The sequence below is a fragment of the Falco cherrug genome, chromosome 7 (assembly GCF_023634085.1).
Source record: "Falco cherrug isolate bFalChe1 chromosome 7, bFalChe1.pri, whole genome shotgun sequence".
Classification (NCBI taxonomy): Eukaryota; Metazoa; Chordata; class Aves; order Falconiformes; family Falconidae; genus Falco; species Falco cherrug.
Genome location: NC_073703.1, coordinates 42,275,405 through 42,296,850, shown reverse-complemented (window position 1 = coordinate 42,296,850; position 21,446 = coordinate 42,275,405). Strand labels below are relative to the sequence as shown.

At 39.1% G+C, this 21,446-nt stretch overlaps 1 protein-coding gene across 1 annotated transcript in view; it reads left to right on the top strand.

The window, feature by feature from the left end:
- The window catches only part of LOC102048716 (ras and Rab interactor 3), a 175,240-nt gene that overhangs the window by 87,372 nt on the left and 66,422 nt on the right, over positions 1-21,446 (top strand). The window contains exons 13-17 of the mRNA XM_055715960.1: positions 916-1,082; positions 3,281-3,395; positions 5,234-5,346; positions 5,985-6,050; positions 7,830-7,979. Of these exons, the coding sequence (XP_055571935.1) occupies positions 916-1,082; positions 3,281-3,395; positions 5,234-5,346; positions 5,985-6,050; positions 7,830-7,979 (611 nt within the window). The remainder of the gene's footprint in view (positions 1-915; positions 1,083-3,280; positions 3,396-5,233; positions 5,347-5,984; positions 6,051-7,829; positions 7,980-21,446) is intronic.

Here is a 21,446-nt window from a genome sequence, read left to right as displayed (position 1 = left end):
TACTTTGGTTTAGCCTATAAACAAATTTGTTAGCCTACTTGCAGGATACTTCATGAAACATGCAAGTGTCCCATTTATCTATGTCCCAATAATAAAATAATAATTCTTTATGTGATTTATGTGCACATTTACAATACTTCACAGTTTTAAAAAATGAGAAAGTCTGTACTTGTCTTCAGTGATGACAGTTCTCTGGTATTTCTCACCCATTGAATTTGGAGAGCTGTGTGATATGAGGGATGTCAGTATCTTCAGTTTTCTTTATTATACGGGATAAGAGACAATCTCAAGGTAGTACCGTGTGCGGTTAGAGAGAGGTAACAAGTCTAGATCTCCTAAGTACCAGTTTAAAAGTTCCACTCAGTGACCACAGTGAAATGTGTAAAAGAAGTTTGTTACGTTCATAGGTTGGGTCTGTGCTTCTGTTTTCTGTAAAGGTATTTTCTGTTGCTGCACAGAAGGTCCAGGTTATTTTCACTACAGGAATTTCCATCATCCTTTTTAAGAGGCATGGTGGGGGAGGGGTTTGGTTGTTTGGTTTTGGTGTTGTTTCTTTTATTTTGGATTCATAGTAATACAGGTATTTGAAAGAGCAACAAATGTGACTTAATTTTTGTTTTAAAATCAGCCATGTTTTTAAATAAATCATTGTAATTCTTTAATGGATTTACAGATTTTTTTAAAAAAAAAAGATTTACAGACTTTGGCAGGCTGAACGATAAGATTCTGGATGTGCATGCAGAACCTGGTGAGAGTGATGAGACCAAGTATAGCTGAAAGGTGTACTGGAAAATGAGCTGATATGCACAGTTGTAAACATCCTTCTGGGATCTTCTGGGATTATCTGTTGTGTTCAAAGAAGTGTAACTGGGGATGGGAAAGCTGAACTGGTTCTTTCCTTTCTTTGCCCTGCAGATGGAAAAATGAACAAAGTTAAATGGATTTTGACATGGCCGTTGATATTTGTGCTCTTTTGCACCATTCCAAACTGCAGTAAACCACGGTGGGAGAAGTGTTTTATGATGACATTTGTATTATCCACTCTCTGGATTGCCTTGTTCTCCTACTTTATGGTGTGGATGGTAAGTACATGTAGCAGGACTTCCCACACTGAGTGAAGTACACATCTCAAAATAGATAATAGAACTTTTGTGTATTTGTTAAAGAAAAGCATGTAATTTTAATGCAGCCTCTTCAGCTCATACTCTAATTATTATAATTCTAGCTTTCTGCTGTTCTTTTCTGCCCAGGTAATTGGGCCTTTGCTGTATAGGACCCAATACCGTACAGGAAGGTGCCAGCTTGATTTTCAAGAGAATGTGGACATCCACATCCTAATAATAAAAAGGAGTTAAAATTAAAATGTTTAACTCTTGACAGCTGAGACACCTTTAGAAATTTGGCTACAGGGTCTGATACTGAAACATGCATAAAAGGCAGATGGATGGCAAAATTTGAGCTCAGAAGTGGTGAAAAACACTTTGAGTAGACTGGAAAATGCAAGGAAATCCTTCTTAGTGAAGAGTATTGCAGGTATGTTTCCATTTGCCCTAGATCTGTGAGAAGCAGTATGTTGGATGTAGATCTGTAAATTGTTGTCAGTTCAGGAGCACACTTACTTGAAGATTTGATTAAGTTCCTATATTTTCTTTCTTACCCTCTTTCAGTTTCTCAAGTTTATGTTTTCAGTGAGAGAAGAGGCATGAATAGGAAAGGTCCTCAAATAGTTTCTGTGGTGGAAAAATTAGCCATACTTTTGAAGTATAGAAAGTTACCTTTTCTACAGTAAAAGACGGAAAAACAAAAACTTATATATACCTGTAAGTGGAAGATTGGTAGGATGTGCTGCTAAAGAATTTATATGGCCATATTTCCTTTTAAAGGAAAATACAGTGAAGAAACCTTCAGCTGGTTTCATACTGGAATATATATAGTCTCACATATACACACTCATATATATACGTACACACACTTTTCTAGTCATGCATATGGAAGAATTTTTATTCATGAGCTTCTTACCTGCAAAATCTTTTTTGGGTGGAGAACATCTCTACCTTCCTCAAATGTGTCAGGCATTTGTGAACTGCTTTATGTTTCCTCTTGTGGAAGATTGTCTTCTATATACTTTTTGTAGCTTTCTATGTAAGTTTTGCATTGTGAAGTAATCCTCTTAACATAGACTGTGTTGGAGAAGTTCACATGCCAGCCAGTCATTCTGCCTGGCATACTGGTGCCAAAGCCACTCATTTCGTTTCACACAATATGTCCTTTGAAAGGCCACACTCTCTACCTTGGTTCCTTTTGTAGATATCCCCTTCACAAATGAGAGATGTGCTCATGGAGGCTGCAACACAGCTTATTTTAAGAGGCAACCAGACTCGAATACCACATTACCACTTGCAGCAGGAGAATCATGCCCACTCCTCTTTCTGAGTCACAGCCCCTGAGAATAAGGTCTGTGAGCGAGTTCCTAAAATACACCTTTTCTTTGGTGAAGGGTCCAGTTTTCCTCATGTAAGGGACTGGCAAACGTTTTCATGACAACGACACAGAGCCTTAAAGACTTCCACCCTTAGCAGTCTCAGCAGGGAAGCAGCTGCCTGTCCCTGACTCAGACTTCTCACTCTCAGAAGACTATTTCCTTTTCAGCTGCCTGTTCAGTCTGTTTTCTTGATGTTTTTTCAGCCTTCTTCAGATGTTCCAGCTAAATACAGTTCCCTGTCCTTTCCAAGAGCTCTGCTACAGGCGCCAGCCATTCCCTAAGCTCTTTTAAAGCTGCATCTGGACTCTCAGGAGACAGTATAACCAGACCAGGTCCCTTTTAGATTATATCAGAAGTCATGAAAGACAGTGGTTCTTTCTTCATGTGTTGGGATAAACTAAGTTCTATATCTCTGCCCCTATATTACAATATAAATTGGTTGCAGTCCTTTTGAGAATAGAACCAGCAAGAAATTTGCTATTCTTGGGAATAAAAAAGATCCCACAGGTTGGATAATGTCTGGGCTTCTCCTTAAAAGATCAGTATGTCCTGTTAGAAGGACTTTTTGTCTGTTCGTAAGATGTTGAATAATGTGACCCAAAGTACTTTTCCTTTTCACAGGGTTGGTTTTAGGCCGGTTACTTCACAATGATTTAATGAGCAGAAATGGCTAAGTATCCTGAGTCTAATCATGTTAGGGTCCACACCAGAAATCAAAGTTAAGTGTATGCCACAATTGTATTGGAATGAGGAAACTTTCCAAATATGATAGGTTAATCTGTTTTCCTCACTGTTCAGGTGACTGTGATTGGATACACCCTTGGGATACCAGATGTGATCATGGGCATTACTTTCCTAGCTGCAGGAACAAGCGTCCCGGACTGCATGGCCAGTTTAATAGTAGCAAGACAAGGTACTGTGTCTGCTGAAGCATAACTGCAATCTTACACACATGCTCCGTGATTTACTTTCTTCATACACACAAATTCTCAATGCAATTTTATTCTTTTTTTCTTTTATTTTTACTCTTTCGGGGCCTCAGTAAAAGACAGAACACTTTGCTAATTATAGTGAACCAAAAAGTAATCCCTGTTCTGTTCTTTTGCTTCTTGGGACTGGGTACACCCTAGCATTCTTAGCAAGTCATTCAACACTCAGATATCCCATGCACGGTATGCATCAGTCAGGGTAAAAAGATTAAAGTAGTAGACAAAACTGGAATATCAGCTATTAAAAACTGCATTGAAGAATATATGCTGACCAGCACTTGTCCATGTAAAACTTGCATGATTTCTAGAAGACCTCTTGAACCAAAGGAAGTGAAGTGGTTTATGAGGATCGGCAGAAGTGATGTTGCTCCAGGCATACTTCTCATCTAAATGCAAACCTCTTTCCCACTGGGGATATATGAATAGCCACACTGGAAAGGGTTTTAGGTAAATGTCAGCTATGTCCTCATCAGCTTTCCAACTGAAATTGTCAAAGGCTTTCTCAGGTATCTTGAAGTCGTGATTAAGTTTCTTTACATTTCATTTTTCCCTTGAGAAATACCCATAGCAATGTCCCTTCCTGGTGTTGAAAAACATTAAACCTGACAGTGTGATCTCCTGTACTGCAGCAGAATAAGAAAAGGTCCTAATTATATTCTTTTCCACTATTCCAATTCCCATAGTCTTTTTTTTTTGTTTTCCAGATGATGAGATCTCCAGCACACATCATTGGGCAAACAAGGGTTCTGAAGTGATAAATGAAGTACTCAAAAGCCCCACCTTTGTAGTCTGAGATAGGAGTAGGCTGTTAAATGTTGCTTGATTGAAAATAATTATATATTTCAAATATTTCATTGTCCAGGTTGTATGATTTGTTGTGTGCAGGAAAATCTCACAAAGAGCAGTAAAAAAAGTATTCAGGATTCTTATGGAACTACCTTCCCACTAAATTAGTTTTCCATATGTAGTACTAAAGTGGACAGATTTTTTACAAAAACAGAAGGAAAACATGTTACATTTTCAAATGAACAGACTGCTTCTTTAGATTAGTTCTTTAGCATTAGGCAAAAATACTGTAACAATTGTTTCCTCTGAAAGTGAAGGTAAGCACTAACTTGGCAAAAAGTGATTCAATAGGCCAGTGCCTAAGGGAAATCAGCAGAGGCAGAGAAGAATTCTGCTTTCCTCACATCCTTGACATAGGTGCAGAATGAGATGTGAGCCAGTGACGGGCATTAGGAGTAGATTTTGAGTAATGCCTAGGGACTTCACCACCATTCACTCCTTTTTTCCTTTCCTGTAGCATCTTATTGTTCCTGAGGTGAAATCATTGCTCATTAAGCCCTGCAGAAGTGCTTATTATCTTTGACTACCATTAGGTTGGGTTTTTTTCAGGATCACTTTTCATCGTTCACATGAGATAAAGGCCACATGCCACATATTAAATTCAGTAGATAATCTCCAGGTTCCCTGTGGCTGCAGACTACCTAGATCAAGACTTGTTTTTTCATTGGCATTGAACTCAGATAGTGAATGGATACCACACACCCAGTAGAAGTCTCCAAGGCACAAGGAAGATGTAGTTGGAGTGAGCAATTTTTGCATACTTTTTTCAGAAGTCATGCAAAGGTTATGGAAATTGTCTCCCTACCTCAGATACTCTGATGAATGCAAATCATTCCCCTTTGATTTCCTCTAGTACACAGAGTAATGGTCCTATACTTTGTTTTTACCCAAGAGTTGTGTTTTTTTTTCTCTTCAGGCCTTGGTGACATGGCAGTATCCAACACAATAGGGAGCAATGTCTTTGACATTCTGGTGGGCCTTGGCGTTCCATGGGGTTTGCAGACCATGGCGATTGATTATGGATCAATTGTATGTATACTTAGAAAATCTTTAATTTGTTCTTTTGTGTATTTCAAAAAGATATATCCTAAAAAGAAAACATGCAAATGAAATTTAAAAAAATAAACAACCTGCAGAGCGTGTTATTGGTTGCTAAATAAGGTGTTATTTCTTGGCCAAGGAACAGGGAGTTAAGGAAGCAGTTCTCCTTCCACAAGCTGCAATTAATTCCCTGTTTGTCAGCTGGAGTACATTATACTCTATAGCAGAAAAACAGTACCATGGGTAACTGTTCATGGCTCTGTCATTTTCTTACTACTACACAGCTTCAAGCACACCTGTCTGTCTCCCTATACCTTGCTATTTTTGTCTGTAAAATGAGAATAACAGCGTATCTCTCTCTCCTGAGACTCTCTTAACATAAAATCCATTATAAATGTTGATTTTATTTTTTTTTACAGAAGTGGGATTACTTATACATTTATTTTGATTCCTTAATCTTCGTGTTCTTCATTATGTTAAATCTGTCATGGATTGGCATAGTTTAAAATGTGTAAGTCAGTCACTATTCAAAACAGGACGCGGACCATATATCAGTAAATTGATTTCTGATCTGCACAGCACAGGTATATGCTGAGCATTTTAAAGGTCTCTTCTAATTCCCACAGGTTAAGATAAACAGCAAAGGACTGGTCTACTCAGTTGCACTTTTGCTAGGATCAGTGGCACTTACTGTAAGTATCTGAGTGTCTCCCCATGTATTCCAATTGCAAAATACTTATTAGGTATCTACACGTTATAGAAGGATAAAATGGAAATAAGTCTTATTCCCAAAGCGTTGGTTCTTGTCAAGTATCATTCTTCTAGCAATGCCATGAGTTTAAAAGCTCCCATTGTTCTCAGTGAGCCTCAGTGTCCTCAGGGACCTCAGTGTCGGCCCCATTGGTTTCAGTGGCAGTGTTCAAATTGTGGGATCCAATGGTACTTCTGTGCTCCTGTGTCCAGCTACATATCCCAGGCCTGTCTCTGCTTTATGTTGGAACAAGACCCAGGTATGCATCATCACCCTTCGCCCTTGTCTCTGATTCCCAAAACCAGCCTGGACTAATCAAGTGCTGTAGCTAAAACTCTTAATGAAGACTAGTCTGTAAGGACTGTGAACCTCAGGACTTTGAATAGGCATGCTAAATGTCAGTCAGCATAAGACAGTTTTAACACATGACTTGTTAAGGTGAAACAATAACTCTGTTTCAAAAGTCAATTTTGCTGGTACTTAAGGTCTGCTCCTGCTGACTCCCAGGGAACCTCTGTGGGAAGAATCAAATCCCAAAGGTATAAAAATATCCACTGTACTAACATCTTTCACTCATTGCCTGCGGAGGCTCTGTAGAGGCTCAGTAGAGGAGGGGATCATCACTGGAGATTTCACACTGTTGCATGACTATGTCCTATAAAACTCCACATCACCTGTGCACGACTTCAGTGTTAGAATGACCAGGGCTGTTCACTCTGCCACTAACTTCCTAATGCACCTGATACTTAAGCTCTGGGAGCCTGTTCTCTTCTTGTCTTACCCCAGTTCTGCCATGCTGCACAGTGTCTGTGAAAGAACAAACAAATGTTCTGTAGACATTTGTATGTGATGTTGCTGCATGCATATTGGTAATCAGCACTTTGGAAAAAAATGGGAGGATTATGCAGATGTGCTGCTATGCTAGCCGGTCATGCTTTTCTGAAAAGAGTCTCTTCATAGAAGAAGCTGTATCACCTAGGTTTGAAGGATCTGTTATTGTCTCATTTGTTCTGCTGGATGCCATGATTTGCACAGACCCTCCCAGCAAAACTCAGTGGAAAGTTTTGAGCAAAAGGAACAATAATTCACAGGCACTCAACACGCTGAAAATAAGTGCCTTCATGAGGACTTCATTGCTTTGCTACCTATAACTTGTAATTCCCCTTAGTTCTGGAGCTGAGCAGAACTTCAAAGAAAGCACCTCTTCTGAAGTGGTTGAAAGAATAAACATTAGGTGCTGGTGTACTGCTGGGACATAAGGATCTGTAGGGGAACACTGGAGGGAGAGACATTCATGTAGTTCATGTAGTTCAGTGCAGTGCTTTAGATCATACTGAATCAAGGAATAACTGCTGCATGACTAAAATGTGCCCCATGTAGTGAAAATGCACCACAGACTGAAACAAGACACCTAAGTGTCTGTTTCTCAGTTACATAAAAAACTTGTGAAGGTGCTTCGAAGTGGGTTCATTTAGTATTTTGTAAAAGGATCTTGCGACAGCTGAGTCAGGCCAGAGTCTGAATTCTTAGTTTGGGCTTTTACATGCATTTTCTTGTTCAGAAAGACATATGTTGCTTTTTTGATCTTTAAAATACTGAGAATATGTTTTTATCTTCGTTGAGGATCTCTCAATTCAAAAGACACTCATTTTTAGTTTATAATAGTTGTTCCCAAAAGTCTCCTTTGGGCTTAATTAACTAACACTTTGTTTGCTTGCAGGTGTTTGGGATCCATGTAAATAAGTGGAAACTTGACAGGAAATTAGGCATCTACGTGTTGTTTCTTTATGGTATTTTCCTGTGTTTCTCTATATTGATAGAGTTTAATGTCTTCACCTTTGTCAACTTCCCTATGTGCCGAGAAGAGCTTTAAAGCACTACAAGGAGAGACACTGAAATTTTTCTGATTACGATTACACGTGCTGTAAATGACAGGAGGCATTTCACATTTCTTCCTTCTTTCCATCAGTAATTCGAGCGTTGTTCCTGCTTCATCAGCTAACAAGCACTTTTACCTGTGTGGAAAGAAAGCATATCTTTCTTTTAACATGCTAGCTCGAGGCAACCAAAGCATTTTCCTCCTCCTCTTTGGATATTGCTGCTCAGTCATGAGGCTGTGTGGATCTTATGCAGAACTCTAAAATGACCCATTTCTGGGACATTCTGTTGTGGTTTTCCTTCTCCTTTTGCAGACAATCAACCATCACCACCAAGGTTAGCAAGAGGATGGGAGAAAATTCATTATAGTTCTTTTGGTTTTGACATTTACTTTACATGGAAGGATGAAAGGCAAGTTCAGAACTTTTTGTGGCTCGGTCAAGATATCTCAACTACAGGACCAGAAAGTCCAAGGCACATATCACGGCATGTACTGTTGAGGACATCATTTCCACCTTCAGGTGCTCTGCTAATAGAGGAACTGCACTGACAGTTTTTGATGGCAGTGTTGAATATTTACCATTCTTTTCAATGAATATGAACAATGTGGCAGAGAAAGAAGAGGAAATGGTTCTATGTTGTATCACTTGTGATGATGCACACTAAAAGTCAGAGTTATCTGCATACTGAAGAAGAGAATTACATGCAGAAATACATACTTGAAAAATATGTTTTATCATTAGTGAGGAATGCTGTATACACAAATATAAATTAACATTTGTGGAATATTACACCACAAGAAAAACTTTGCATTGGCCGTTGTAAGCCCATTGTGTAAATTTAGAAGAAACTAAACAAATAAACTATAACTGGGTGCTCAGTAACCATCAGTTTTGTCATCAGCTGAGAGTAGTATCTGAACATAATCCAGACTTTCTGACAACAAAACCCACCATGATCATGATTTGATTTGCTTGGTGGGAGGAAGAAGCTTATTTCATCGGTGAAGAAGCTGGTGTTTTCTTCTTCATGTTTTATTTATTCCCAGAAGCTTAATGAAGATGAATGTCTGACACAAAGCAGTGCAGTTAGACAAAAGCAAGTCTGTCAAGAGAATATGGTCCTTGATTTGATTGCATGCAAGTTTTGAAGCATGATACACTTCTTTGTAAACCCCAGCAGAAGCCAGGTTTCTATATCCTTTCCACCAGCATAAATCTGTTAAAAGAAATTGCTCTGGATGTAATTGACAGCAAGATCTGCCCAGAGTATTAAAAATAATGGGTAACATTCCACATTGTAGCAGTCATATGAATGCAAATCACTGAGACAGCGTATTTTCAAATGCTACTAAACTTCAAAAATGTTAAAGCTGTATGTGAATGATCACATAAAGTTTCTGAAGAAGCACAGTTAACTTTATACATAGATTTTTAAAATTTTTTAATGTTTATAAACCAAAACAAATCTATCAACTAACAGTCGATGCATTTTTAAATATATTAATATTTTCGACTTAAGATTATGTATTAAAAAAATCCCATTATTGTGTCAATGAAACCATACTACAAAACCTTATCAAACAAGCACTTACTAAGAAAGTTCCTTATTTTGACATATATGACAAATAATTATGTTTAGCCATCTCACATGCAGAATACTGTTTACACCAGGCAATGTGTTTACAACTAAGGCTATTTTAAAAACTATTTTCCTATAAATTAAGGAGTGTGTTCTGCTGGTGAATTTTTTTAGGAATTGGATACTTGCAATGTAATCTTAAGGAAAAAAGAGCACTGTATTTGTTACTTGCTTTATATTTTGCTACAAATGTCAGTATTGATATCCATTTAGGGTTTTTCACCTTAATTAAGTAGTTATGTAATTAAACTAGCCAGTCCTAAGGATGGCAACAAATACAGCATTATTAAAATGCTTTATTCAGTAGGCAAGCGTGACAGAAACACATTTGATCTCAAGTATGCTGGTGACCCCGTTTCCAGGCGTTCAAGACATTTTTGCTGTAGTGTAAAGCTGAGGGGATGGAATTCACGTTCATCTTTATGAGTCTTGTGTTGCAGAAAGGCTGTGAACATGCAGCATACTGCTGCACCACTGTAGGATCATCCTTCTCTAGTCTTACTCTCTTCCCTGATATCTTTCAGGAGGACGGTTTGCTGCTGAAAATCTTGTGATGGCTTAGATACAAGGCTGAAAGGAGCAGAGAGAGGGGCTGAGTAAATGTTTTTTTTCCTGTGTATTGCTGTTGGTTAGGCTTGGAGAACTAGCTGTCTCCAAGCAAACATTTGCTCTTCTGTGCACCGGTCAGGCAGCTCAGATGGCTTTACACTGTAGAAGAGTAATTCCAAAATCTAGTTTTGAATGCCTAGTGATCGGCTGAGTTGAGAGTGATGAGGGCATCAATGTTTACAGTGCCAGGACTAGCAAATTGTACTGTACCTTCGTATTTCTGAGCCAGGCTACTTTAGAAGACATGGGGTACCAATTTGTTCTGTAGCAGCTGATCTCCAGCCCAAATATGCATGAAATTGTGTTTGCTAATGCCATCAATCCTTCAGACATCATTTAGAATTATTCTGCCTAGACTGAGTATCACATGCTCCAGAAAACCAGTGTTCTGTTATAGCAAGAGACAGTCTCAGAAGGTAATGCTGACCTTAAATCACATGGCCTGGCCTGTCATCTGTAGCCTTCCCTAAAACATAGACCCACTTCACGACAACTTATGGTGAATTCTAATGCTGCATTTCATGAGGTGGGCTCATATGCATCTTCTGCTATGAGACAGGTTTACCTGTCTAGCCATGCTTACCATTATAAATAACATTAGTCAGAATTTCCTCTGACACCACCACATGACCAGGGATGTATTGTTTGCCAAAGAATTATTGGATGCTGTATCAGGGCCTTGATGACACATAATCTCATGACGTAGTTTAGAGTCCCTATGTAGTTGTTATCCGTATGCTAAAATAAATAAAGATGGTAGTTACAGACCAAGTGATGCAGATAAATGGAATGGTCCGAGAAAGATCCAATTAACAAATTGTTGTATGTCAGATTAACCCACATCAGAATGTATCAGTAATTCAGGAGGCTATTACCAAGTGATAGCGGACTAGTGCCTTTCATGTGTATACAAAAAAAATAATTTGCTCGTGTGGTCAGGAAACCACTACAAATTTTGCCATTTTCCAGTCAAGAAAAGAAGTGATTTGTGCTTGGCTCTCTGCAGTTAGTACAGTTCTATATTGCAGCTGTTCAGATTGTGTCTGTTAGATTGTGTAGCCATGTTGTTGTAGTAACCATTGCAAAAGTTAGCTGGCTGAGTTTGGAATGCGTGTCACTATGTTGTGTAAGTTAATGTTTAGCTGAAGAGTGAAAAGAAAGCTGGTGGATGTGAGAGGGAAAACTGTTACTGTGATCTGAAAATTGCCAGCATGCTAACACTGAAAAGTAATACAACTCAGAAAAAGATATCCCGTATCCAGCAAAGCTTAAGTTCAGTAGGGTTGATTCCATGCTTTAAAGCTAAGCATATATCCAAGTGCCTTGCTGGACTGTGTTCTGAGGTGACAGTGGAGCATGGTTTCTGGTTTTTCTGTCATATTCAGATCTTCTCATATTGTATTGGTTTTGCAGTCTGAAGATTTTATTTATTTCTCAAATTAAAAGTTTTGGCCAGAATCTGTGGACTTCTGCTCTGCTGATACCACTTTGGATTTCCACTCTTGTAAATAAGAGAATGGGTTTCTTGTCTCAGACTTCAAAACTGTGCATCTGCCGTGGTGTATGAGCAGGATCAAAACTGAATTACAGCTGGCCAAGGAGAGCTTTTAGCAGCTCTTCTCTGCTGCAGTTCCACTGGAGTAGCACAGTCCCACATAGACCCACAGGGTGCAACCCTGATTGTAGTGAGCAAGTGGGAACGTTTCCATTGAGTTCAGCAGTGTTTGATTACATTTATTACCATAACGATTGTACTGCATTATAAAGTATTGCCTGAGTAAAGATTTCAGGCTCAGGGTCTACAGGTCTAAATCTAAAAAGCTACAGTTATGGTTATCTTAATTAATATTTGATGATCTAAGGGCTGCTCTCTGGGCTGAAGTCTAGCCTAGGAGAACACCTCAAGTCTTCCCAACAGGTACAGCATAGTCAATCATCTTTCTCCTGGCTCAGTCATTGGCGTGCCAATTTTATTTAATTTTTATTTGCTTGCTGCAGCAGTAACAAACATCTAATTAATTTGTCGTTTTAGATTATATTTGTAAACATTCTGTCAACGTGTAAACAAATAGAAAAGTTCTTTACTAGTCTAATACTTGGCAATTATAGGGAAGATTCTATTCTGTCTTTTATTTCCTTTGTGACTGTGCTTTAATTACACATACTTGTTTCTGTTATGTGTTTGCTCTAGTTGCACAAATCCCTCATGAGTTTTGTTGTCTTCCTTTCTTGGATTTTTTGCAATTGTAATGCCATTTATTTGCATCCTACAGTTAGATGGTTTTGGTAGAGTACTTTAAGCTGTGTAAATACAGGCTGATATTCATGCCAAGGAAAGATTGGACCTAATTTAACATGAAAAAGACACTAAAATAACACTGATAGCCAGGTGAAACCAAAGAATCTTTCTCATTGAAATGTATCACCTTTGAGCATAATGTTATGTCATTGCAAGCCTCAGATCTCACAGTTATTTGTGTTTAAGCACTCAGAAGGAAAAATCTGCAGCATGCATTTACTACACAATTTCCCTTCTATTTTTTGAGAGTCTGAACTCCAGATTTTTCATTTTGTTGGGTAGTAGATTTATATGATGGTTACCTAGGTAATTGACAGCATTTAGTTCCAGCAATTCTGTACCAAACCCTTTATTATTCCCTTGAACTATTTAGAAAACTGTATGCAAGTGATCAGTGTTCTGCTGAAGAATGTTGTTCAACTGACATGTGCATTCCAGTTTCTGACCTACTGTGTACATGTTTAAAAACCTCCTTTTGAATAATTTAAGTATACACTTTTCTCACATTTCCCCCCGTGTGGGGTCCTGATATTTTCTCTCCAGAGAAAGCTGTGAAATCCTATACATCCCTGTCCTGAAATGTGAGATACGTGTAGCAGCTTCTCCGCAGGCTGAGATGTGTAGTGATTGTGGCAATTTGTACATCACCTTGTTCTGCTTGCTTGCTACCATACTTCTGACATACAGTGCACTGTCTGAAAGAAATGAATGATTATGGGAAATTAATGCCATTTGGATATTTTCTTACAAGAATTACCAGTCTGACTTTAATTCCATTTGTTTTTCTTTTTTACTTGCACGAAGAATGTAAGCAATCATTGCCATCTTATTACTGAGATGATCTTGGTAAACTTGAAAGACAAATATAAAGGTTGATTTATAGCAATAGGGAATTGTAACAAAATCTAAAGGTATCAGAAAATATCAAAACCAGACAGATATAATCTCTAGAAAGACTAATACCAACCGAGATGCTTCCTTTCAGAAAGTTTTTTCAGCAGGATTATGGCCTTCATTCATATACCAGTTGTGTATGCAATCAACACTTGTAAATCTGCTTCCCCAGCAGCATCTATGTTTCAAATGGCTGAAAGTGCGGCAAAGTTTTGGCCAAATTCTTGCCTTCACATTTTTGGGAGTGGTGCCAGTGATCATTAATATCCTGATAGTTGGCACAAATATGTATCCATGGAACTGAGAGTAGAATTTGGCTCCCGCTATCTTCTCCGTTGCACGAAAGTATTTGAAATCATTTATGATCACTGAAATAACTTCCGAACCTTTTAAAACTCCCTGTGTTTCATATTTGCAGGCATTTGCAGTGCACCCTTAGGAGGTGCAATACCTCTTTAAATATTATTAAAACTTTCTAGAACTGCTTACTTTGAAAACAGAAAGGGATGGGTTTGTAAACTGTAAATAACAGAAATCTATTTATCTTGTTATTTATTTTTTCAATGACTGTGACCTTATGCACTGTGAATGCTCTGTGATATGGGGTCCTTTGTACAGATAAATATGTCATGAAATCCAAATGGATTTAATGTGATAATTTGTTACAAAATGTTGGCATGATATTTGATTATTTTTGTTGTGAAAATTTTAAAAAATAGTTAATTCAGCATTTATAAAAGATTATAGCAGTCAGTATTGTAATGCACTACATAAAAATATGTACACTATCAATAAATTATATAAACAACGACAGTGTTTGCTGTTTTTTTCCCAGATGATGAGAACCTGTGAAACTGTCTCATATTTATTGTTGAAAATCTAAAATTTCAGGACCCAGCTAGGATATGTACCTGCACTTTCTTGGTGAAATCTGGACTCTGCTGAACTGAATGATGGAAGGCCCATATTTTCATCTATTCCAGGGAATATCACCTGGATCAAGGCATTATTCAGGGTGAGTTAAAAGTATCAGTTTTATTCACAGCAATTCTTAAACACATTATCTGCATTTTGGGACTAGAAATGTGTGATTTGCTGAGAACACAGTTTGCTATGCTGAGGTGCTGATCCAGAAGCGTATGGCTGTCTCGGAAACATCCTGATCAAGGGTATTTTGGCTGCTTTATCCCATGGTATAGTGGTATCCAGCAGGTTCACGCTGAGTACTGGATGCTGACTGGAGGGGATGGAAGCAAGGTGCAAAATCCACATAGTACCACCTCCACAGTTACCTAGGCTCTGGAGATACTGCGAATAGAAGGAACAATTCCTCTTACCCTTGGTTGCCCATTTCCCAGATCCCTGTAGTCCACCTCAGGGTCTATGATGACTTCTGGTATATGTACATAGTCTCTGGTACAGTCTGTTCTGGGCTGACAAAAAGCTTTTAAATGCAGTTCTTGGAACAAGGAGAGCGAAGAGTTAACTTCATCTCATGTGCTGGTGTATTAACAATTTCATTAGACAGGAGTCTTTTGATGAATACTCCTAGCCAGTTTACTACCAGGAGATGCAAGTTAAAACAAAGCTTGACCTTACTTTTCTTAACCACAATGCATGCTTTTGGAATACCAGTTGCTGTATAAACTTGTCGTTAGCCACTGTGGTTTTAGTGCACCTACAGAAGAGCCCTAGTGAAGTGGAGAAAAGGGATATCCTGCATTCTTTGACTTTTACGTAAGGGTTCATTCTTTGGTATATGCTAGGCTGAATTTTTCTAAGCTGGGGAGAGGAAAAGATTCCTTCTTACACACAGAATTAACTTTTAAAAATCAAAATCTGAACGTGGAAAGTACCTCTTCTAATCCCCCATAGGTCTGACATGATGACCCATCATGATCTGTTATGTAATAGCCTCTATAAAAGGCACATAATCTATGGATTAGTGGCACAATAGGCATGACAATTCCTACAGGCTTTTATCATATCATATTATTGATGCAGCTGCTTCCTACTGTATGGAAAGCAGAACCCTCGTGTAATCTGTGCATATGCTGAAAGCGCTTTATTATGGCCAAAGTGCTCATTGTACTTAAGGGCTTCCCCCATAAGCCATTCTTAAACATTTCCAACTCAGCTGCATAAAAATACAAAAAAAAGAGCTGCAACATGCTGTGCCTTAAGATGGAAAGGGTGAATCAGTCCTAGAAAAGACAAGAATTCCACTGGATCTATCAGAGAGAAGCAGCATTTTGCAGTAACTGGATGTTATTTTGTCATTTAGCTTTTGTATAATTGTTTACTTCCAAAGCCTGATAATAGTTAGATAATAAACAGTGTCACATTCCAAACCTGTCAAATCTCTGGCTTAAAAAAACACCCAGCAAAGCTCAGACAAAATTTCTTATGTTAAAATTTATCTTAATTTTCATATTTTAAATATTTTACAGAAATATGTAACTATGTTGCAGAAATACTAAATATTTTGCAGAAAAACATGAGATTTTTTCATCAAATTTATTCAGTATCTTGAACAAAACTGATTTCAAGACTTGAAATTTCTGAAACTCTACGTTCTTTAAATTTCAAATAGTGTGAAAGATTGCACAAAAAAAAAGAGCTTCTTAAATCACATGAAACGGAAATAGCACCACAATACTGGATTTTGGTATTCTGTATTGCCATTTTTTTCCTGTGTCTTTTTAATAGTTCTAGTCCTTTTGTTTCTTCTTCCCCAACAACATCTTTGGAAATGCCTAACACTCTCTGAAAACTGATGTTCTGCATTTGCGAAGTCTTTGGCTAGGATGGCTGCATATTTGTGTGGACACAGATTTCCCCCATCTGTGCAGAGCAGCACACCTTTACAGTTTTTTGTCTCCGCAATCTTATTTTCCAGCCATACAAGGGTAAATTCTGAGTGGGCCTGGACGCTGTCGAATTGCAGTGGAGGGAAACAAAAACCCTGGGGGTACAGCTGGATTTGTGTCATGCATCTAGGAGACTGTTCTTGTGCCAGTACCCAAGGTGCATTTCAAAGGTGCCCAGCTGTGATCAAATCTAGAGCATGTGTTTTTCTTGGACCTCTGTGCCCAGATCCAACAGAAGGATTCAGAGCTGAGATCTGACAAGCCTGGAGTTCAAGACAAGTGAATCTCAGCCAACCAGTTTGTGTAAGCAGGCTAAATTCTTCATTGAATGAGTTCATCATCAGAAAATGACTATACGAGTTAGAGTGAGGAGCGCCTTAATTTAATAGAAAAGAGCATTATGAGATACAGTAGCTGAAAATTTAGAACTAGACAAGTCAAGGCAAAAAATCAGGTGTGAATTTAAGTAGTGTCAACGATTAAGCACTAAGACACCTTACATAGAAGGGTGGTAAATTTTCCATCATGCAGCCTTTCAGTCAGGCTTTTTGACTTTCTAAGAGCAATCCATCTAAAAGCCTGAAGAGAAGTTTTCTAATGTCAACAGAAGTTACAGGCTTGATCAAAAAAATGTGGTGAAAAGTTTGTCTTGTGTTACACAGAAGGTGTGGCTTGACGATTGTGAAGGTACCTCTGACTTTCCCTAACAGTGCCAGGAGAACCAGGAGAATTGGCTCTGTGTTCTACACTGTGATTTAGTTTCCCTCGTCCCAATACACTGGTAGCTGCCTGGCATTTGCATTTCCACTGTGGGCTGTATAGCAGTCTGCTTACTCTTAGAAGCTGAGAAATGCCTTCTAAAGATAAAAGGGGCAAAAAGTTACCTTTGTCTTCTTCTCTGCAATTTCTCCGTGCAATTTCTTTTCTCTGCCTCTGCTTCGTACTTCTGCCTTATTTTTTTCATTATGGATTCTCCTAACATCAAATATTTCCAGAACAATAGGGCTGCCAAACAGGAGTGCCACCAGCCCTGTCTAACAGTGCATCTGTCAGTCCCCAGCTTCCACAGCTGGTCTGCATTCAGTCAGGTTTCCAGTACAGCAAACACTACTTGACCACTTAACTCCAGGTCAAATGTGCTCTGAGACTGACTGGAGCTTCACAGCATGGACAGCTGTGCATTTACTAGCAATCTTACAACATTATCATTAGCTTTTACTTTAACCGGGAAATTTTTTTTGCAAAGCTGTCTTCTGCCAGTGTTAGACATTTCGTTTTCTCAGGTCCTATGTAAATATAAAGGTTTCCAAGCTCCATCTGGATCCAGTTACTCAAGCAACAGAAATACACATGCTTCAGGAATTTGCAGAGGGAGACTTAATGCTTTGCTGCCTTATAAAATCCTTTACAAAGTTCACCATGCTGTGTTGCCTTCTGATATACCTGTAGTCTGTAAAACAATTTCCCCCAAAACCTGAGATAGAGAAGCAAATATGCTGACAGTCTCAGGTCGTTCTTTCTAATAAGGTTAACCTGCCTTTGCTACTAAATATGGCTTTATAACGCATGCACGCACGCACACACACACACACCCACACCCCTGACCACCAAAGACTGCCTCTTCCTGAAATCCCCCGTTCATATAAATACAGGAAGTAGAAATAAGTGAGGCTAAAATCAGGTCTTCTTGGTAGTTTGCTTTCATTTCAGTGCTTGTTTAGTCCTCTGCCCTCTGATACTACTGAGCCTGAAGCTGGTTTTAAACATCCTCCCCCTGCTGCCCCTTGAAATATCATCTTCAGTACAAAACCTAAGGATGTGGAGGTTCTGCTCAGCGATGGAAAGGAACTGCTTTCTTTACCAAGGAACTCTAAAGCCACTGTGAAACAGAAAGTGTCTTAAAGTTTACTGTAATGATGAAAACATCAGCAGGAGACAAGGAAGCCAGGGATGACTCAGGGTAAGTCCTGAATCTTTAGTGACTGCTCATTTTTAGTAGCTGTCGCTTTCCTTTTCCTACTTAACAAAGAGTTCTCGACTGCATTTACTAGCTGGCTGCTGAGTTATCAGCTACACAATCACAATGGTGTGGCATGATTGTTCTGTAATTTACAGTATTTCCTTTAGCTAACATGTTCCAGCTGAAAATAAACTGCAATACCTTTATTTAGCTTGAATCTTAGATGTTTAGGGAAGAAGGAGGATGAATTCCAAGCTGCAGTTTAGGGCAAAGGACAGAATAAGGGAAGTTTCTGCTTTTGGAAACTTGACAAATCTTTTCTGGGAGGCTTGCTTTGTTTCTACTGAAATGCTGAGAAGTAGATAAGGGCTCGTCCCTGTGAGCTGATGCTCATTCCAGCTCCAGCATGCTAAAGTATGCACAAACCCTGTCCACAGACTCCCGGACTTCAAATGTGCTTTCTCTTAAGAAAAGGCTTCAAGCTTTCCTTACTCCTAGTCAACAGACTCGGCACCTTGCAGGATCAAGCTCCAGTAAAATATCGTAGGAGAGAAAATGGGTTTTGATTGGGAGGACAATCAGCTGCTGGGATTTTAGGATCAGGATGGAATCTGCCTGAGGCTCAGTTGTACCATAAAGCCCATGCTGAAGCTGAGAGTTCCTATTTCCTGCTGAAAACAATTGGGGGGAAATTACATAGCTGCTGAAACCTTTGGTCACTCCCCTTGGACAAACATAATACCAGATACTGAGAGTGATTCTTACCTGTCTGACACACTTAGGCAGGCAGTTTCCCACAAATAAAAGCTCCCGGATGTGTCTGTGATGGGTGCAAGTGGAAGAAGCTGTGTAGGTGGATAGATATAGGATACTTGCATTTTCAGGCACTGTGTTGCAAGTCAGTCCCCTTTGACTTGGAGCACAATCAAAAAGGGGATAAAATTGCTGCTGGACAGGCCAGTGTGCTATAGTTTCACCATATCACCATTCCTGTTGATGGAGGGAGAACCCTGCATTACAACTGTCGCTGCTTTTGCCTTGTTCAGTTGTTTACATCAAGTGGAACAGCGACACTTCTGTTCCAAGGTACAATTCTTCAGTTCCACTTAATGTTAAACACTGAGGGACAAAGATCACACAGCCATAAGGAAAAAAAGAAAGAATCCAATCCCTGTAAACCAGAGAGAGGACCTTATTATATGGTAATCCAAAGAATTTGCACTTTGCAGCTATTTCCTGCATTTGTGATAGTTAAGATGACAAGTACTGAGAAATGGAAAGATTTATACTGTTCATCTCTTTCTCTGCTTGTCTAAAAAGCCACATTCTTGCAAAGGTTTGCTTTCAGTTTGGAGTTGCAGGAGTAAGCAGACAAGCCATAGACCCTAGATTTGGACCAATCAAGTGGTTGCAAGAATAGTTTATGAGCATCTGAACAATTTAACAGAATGGCCTTTTATTTCATTAACTGATTGTCTTAATTTTCAGTCTGTCTCCTACTCATAAAAAGGAACTTAGGTGTTCAAAAAATCTGTTTTAACTCTGTTTATATGCCACAACATTGCTGAAGAGTCTCAAAATTACACTTCAGCATGCCTACCTTGTGGCCTCCAACACACGACAGAATTAGAAATGTGTCTAAGGGTTGTTTAGCTAATTTCCTGTTATGGTCACATTGAATTAGGTACCAATTTTACAGTGTATGTATAGATCAAATTTGGTAGCTTTCAAAAGAGGTGGTAACATAAGGCAAGCTGCTGATGGACAATTACCTGATTTTAAAATTCTGTGCTGATTTTAAAATTCTGTGCCGATTTTAAAATTCTGTCCTGATTTGTACCTGATTTTAAAATTCCATGCAAAAAAATCACATGAGGAATTGCTGAGATTGCACCTTCATTCATTATTAATTAAATGGGAAAGCTTACTTACATGCACAGAAACTATGACAATGCAAATTATTATAAAAGTACCCTAGCAACTTTGAAAAGTATCTATCCATCCATTCCTAGTAATGACTGAAGGGTCTATTCTGCCTGTAACAAATCAATAAGGAGGTTTTGCTGACTTACACCTCTGAAATGGCAGAAAGACAGTGGGGAGAAATCTGTCTCCAGAATTAGTAGCTCCTCAGAGAGGAATGTGGAGAGAAGAGTAGCTAGGGGCTGGAGAGAAATCAATCTAATCAAATTCTTCCAAAATGGGTTGGGAGAGGAACAGGGAAATTTAACCAGTAATTCTGACCTAGAGTCAGGCTAACTCCAAGGAACATTAGTAAGTGGTGAGATCACAAAACATCTGGAGAAATGTGAGCTGATTGAGCCTGGTGACCATGGTTTCATGAAAAGGTATATGCCTTCATTCCAGCATCTGGCAAATGTATGGAGGGGATGATGAGGAGAGCAGACAGGAGCTGAGACAGAGCCATAATATGCAAATATTAAATAGTCCTTTGAGAAATAATGGCTGGTTCAGGTAGCTGGGGTGGCTTACAGTGGTTCTCATTTCCGGGGCACTAGGCCGCCTAATGAAGTAATGATCATGCATCTTTTCAGTTACATGTCTTTTTGACAGAAAAAGCATCATCACAGTTGACAGATTTAATGAGATGTATGTAGTAGTCGTAAAGAGGTCAAGAGTAATCTGGAAATGGAACAACTCTCGTAGATTCAGAGATTTTAGCTTCAAAGGGGACTATCGTGATTGTCTAGTCTGATCTCCTGTGCAGAGGTAAGTACCCCGTCAAGCTCATGACTTCTACTGGAATGGGAGCTTTTAGATACTGTTGGCCATAAAGGCTTTCTTTTCTTAAACTTTTCTACCCAGGCTACCTATCTGCCTCTGCAGTGGGGTGTAGAGGAATGCAGGCAGTGGGTTGATTAGCATTGATAACACGCAGCTGTGGCCTTGCCTCAATGGCAGTGGGTTGGTTGACATGGACCATGTGCAGCTGTAGCTCGTTCTGTGAAGTCGTCAAATAGCCCTGAGGAGTGTGGGATGGGTGGTCTGATGGAGGAGCAGTGTGGTCTGACCTCTGGAGGAAGGTGAAGCAGCATGGACAGTAGAATCTGACGGATGGTAAAGGCCTTGTTGCAGCCTGATAGTTTGTTTGTGCTGCAACAATTGGTGCCCTGTGTGAGGCTGAGTTGGACTCCAACTACAACAGCTGGTGCCTAACATAGCTGA